The sequence below is a fragment of the Nicotiana attenuata genome, unplaced genomic scaffold (assembly GCF_001879085.1).
Source record: "Nicotiana attenuata strain UT unplaced genomic scaffold, NIATTr2, whole genome shotgun sequence".
Lineage (NCBI taxonomy): Eukaryota > Viridiplantae > Streptophyta > Magnoliopsida > Solanales > Solanaceae > Nicotiana > Nicotiana attenuata.
The window spans coordinates 183,048-186,370 of NW_017670619.1; the positions used below are offsets into that span (position 1 = coordinate 183,048).

The following is a 3,323-nucleotide window of genomic DNA, read 5'->3' on the forward strand; positions in this document are numbered from 1 at the left end:
AGGGCCAAGGAGATTAGTAGTGACACCCAATATCGCTTTCGATCTTGTGTTATTTTCGGCCATTTTCTGTTTTTGTGAGGTGTAGAGAGTGGTAGTTGGTTGATCTCTAGGTGGATACTATGGTTTTGATTCTCGAAATCCCCACAGACGGCGCCAAATTGTTTGGCTCAAAAGTTAACGATATACTTTGTAAGCTAAAAAACAATCAAAAGTAGGAAAAGGGTAAATCGTAATCAAATATAATAATCCTAGAGATGCAAAGATGATAATATGAACTCAATAAGATACGTTCGTTTGAAGTAGAGATAGAGAGAGAAAGCCAGAGAATGAGAGAGTTGTATTAGATCAGATGCCCCTTTTACAATGCGAGGGTCTCCTTTATATAATAAGAGACCCTCCTCGAAAGAATCAAAAAGTTACAAAGACAGGTAACGTCTCCCTAGTGAAGACACTGAGTCCTAAACGATGTCGCTTTTGTCCCCACGGCCGAGTCGTACCTGCTACGTTAGTCGGCGTACACTCACTGGGCGTACCCACTGGCGTAGAGATGCTGAGGGTCAAATTTGACGATTAATGTCATAGAGATTGTCAAAGCATATGTGAAATCTGAATTTTAGCGTTAAAGACAAATCATGATTTGAAGATCCTTTCCAGAGCATCGCCCATTAATTACTCGAAACTACATTTAAAAAAGTACAATAGCAGAAATTAAGCAGGATTGGAACAATGCAGAACATTATTGACAACATCGTATTGAAAAAAAAAATTTAAGGAAAAAAAAAAACAAGACAATAATACTTTTCCTTTGTAAATAAACTCTGAGTCTCACCGAAAACTTTTGCCCTCCCTTCCCCATTCAAAAGGTCTTTGAAATTTTCACCATTTAACTAGTAATCTCTAACTCTAGTAAATCTTCACAAATTGGGACCAAAAAGACAACGGACTAAGAAGATTAACAAGACAGTCCGTAAATGATACTATCAAATCAAGTTAGATCTACATCAACAAATAACTAACTCTCTATATTAAGTCTCATACGTAACCTAATAAATAAAGTAATAACTTGTTTAAATTGCATTGATCATATAAAAATTCTTTACACTATTACTGTAAATAGGTTTAATTAGACTAGTTACATAGCATTGCAATTGCTAATATGACCATCTCTAGAATCATGTCCATAAAATGCAGGCGGCAGCAGCCCAGACCTGGAATAAGGCGCCAAGGGCGGCGGAGGCGGAGGCGGAGGCGGAGGCGGAGGCGGTTGTAGGCCGTGGTATCCGCCGTGCCGGGGCAGAGCAAACCTGGGGTGATTGAAATTACGAAATGGTCCTTGACTAAAGGGTCCTTTTTCGGGTGGTTTTGGAGGTTGTGAAGGAAGAAACAAATTGCTGGAACATTGACCAAATTGAATCCATTCTAATTCTGCAGATTTAGCAAGATTTCTCATTAATAAAGCTGGATCCACTATCCCTGATACTTCCACCTTTCCATCTTCTTTCAATTTGAATTGACGCACTCCTGCATTTAAAAATTAAAAAATTATAAAGAGCCTCTCAAGAAACTATCACACATATATATACTGTACCAAATAACAAATAATTATTGAGTTTAACTAATATACACAGACGATATAAAAGAGATTTTATATTTATATCACCAAAAAGATTACTAACCATCTATAAAAAAGTGAAATTAGTAATCTCGAAAATAAAATTAGTTATTAAAATATTAAACTCTACCATACCCTACCCTTTGTGCTACTCAACACTCTGTTCACTGCCTTTTGCCAACCAACAGAACGAACTTTAACTTTAATTACACAAACCTGTAGAGAAATTTCAAAAAAGAATCAAATAAAGTTTACATCAACCATATGCAACAGGTTCAACTGAATGTATAGATGCATATGAAAAATCACTAAAACCAATATTAATATTTGAATCATAATTGAAATAAGAGTGGTGAGAACACGTGTTCGGGAAAAAGAAGATTAACCATGAAAGCAAGATTGGCTTCATTGGGACGGGGAGGAGGAGCTGGTTGAAAGCATTCACTTAACATTCGAATGAGTTTTTTCAATGGCTTCATAATCCTGTCAAAATATTTAAGAATATATGTAATTTATACAATTATTTTGGTATAAATTTGTCTTATCACTAGCTAATATTTATAACCAAATATAAAATAAATATATGCTCATATATTTTCCGGAATTAGTATCCTCGTTCCGGTAATCAAATAACCTTAGAAACAGAGAATTCTTGCACTGAAATGTTTTGGTAAAAAGAATAAAATAGTTAAAAGATCATATGATAAACATGTACTTTTGCAATATTTAGATAGTAGAAAAAAAACTATTAGCTGAACTTTACTGTTCTTTCAAAAAGTTAAAATCGTAATATGGCTCTCTGAGTACTACTTTTGAAGGTAAATAGTAAATACATACTAAAGTAAATACTATCAAATCATCTCATTATTTTTCAACTTCATCCTTTATTTTTGCAACTTTTGAAAGCTTAAATTACTCCCAAATATTTGCTTAGTGGATTAGCAGGAGCTTTCCCAAAATACGTGTGTCCAAATTAATTGCTCTATTGAAGTGCAATAAATTTGATTCCTTTCCAAGTTTTCTAATTAAAATACGTAGTCCCCGTTCACTTTTACTTGGCACGCTTTGACTTTTCACCCCCCTTAAGAAATAATAAATAAAGTGCATAATTTACCATAATACCCATAATATATTGGATTTGAGAAAATGATTTGAAATGAATAATAAATATTGTGGGTATAACAGGGAAAAAAGTTTATCTTCTTTTTTTATGGGTAAAGTGACAAGTAAAAATGATTTAAATTCTAATATTTATTTAAATTTGGTAGACGTAGGATTGAATGAGTTAATAACATAAAACTTTTCTCTCACTAAATTAAATAATATATTTATCTTCTCATCAATTCTATTTTTCTTTCTTTCTTTTTTCATATTTTTTACTATTTTACTTTCTAATTTAAAATCAAATTCTCTAAATTAGTTTTCCTTTTTGTCACATTTGATAGATCCTCATATCAGTAATTAAGTTCTTTTGTGTCTAATTTTTTTTAATTAAGAAATCGCAGAGACAATTATTTTAAGGTTCAAAATACGATCGATAATAGGCTCAATCCTTTTACCATTTTTATTTAATGCTATATTTTTTATAGGGAGTTCAATACCGTATGACTTACGCCTAACCCACATATTATACGTTGTTCTCTCACCACTTTTTTTGTCTCAATATTATATGGATATTATGAAAGAAATTTCAGGGTCTTTTAATATATCT

At 32.5% G+C, this 3,323-nt stretch overlaps 1 protein-coding gene across 1 annotated transcript; it reads right to left on the bottom strand.

Moving 5' to 3' along the window:
- Positions 1–1,051: 1,051 nt before the first annotated feature.
- Positions 1,052–2,074, bottom strand: LOC109241582 (arp2/3 complex-activating protein rickA). Its single transcript, XM_019408339.1, has 3 exons — positions 1,999–2,074; positions 1,753–1,828; positions 1,052–1,521 (listed from the first exon to the last, which is right to left on the bottom strand). The coding sequence occupies exons 1-3, from the start codon at positions 2,062–2,064 to the stop codon at positions 1,133–1,135; spliced, it is 531 nt and encodes a 176-aa protein (XP_019263884.1). The 5' UTR covers positions 2,065–2,074; the 3' UTR covers positions 1,052–1,132.
- Between the last annotated feature and the right edge of the window lie 1,249 nt (positions 2,075–3,323).

What these genes read in the sequence shown, in the direction of transcription:
- LOC109241582 (XM_019408339.1), bottom strand. Translation starts at nt 2,064, where the DNA reads ATGTTAAGTGAATGCTTTCAACCAGCTCCTCCTCCCCGTCCCAATGAA. An exon ending in AAGCCAATCTTGCTTTCATG is followed by an intron (nt 1,829 to 1,998) that starts GTTAATCTTCTT and finishes ATTTCTCTACAG; the next exon opens with GTTTGTGTAATTAAAGTTAA. An exon ending in AGTGTTGAGTAGCACAAAGG is followed by an intron (nt 1,522 to 1,752) that starts GTAGGGTATGGT and finishes TTTTAAATGCAG; the next exon opens with GAGTGCGTCAATTCAAATTG.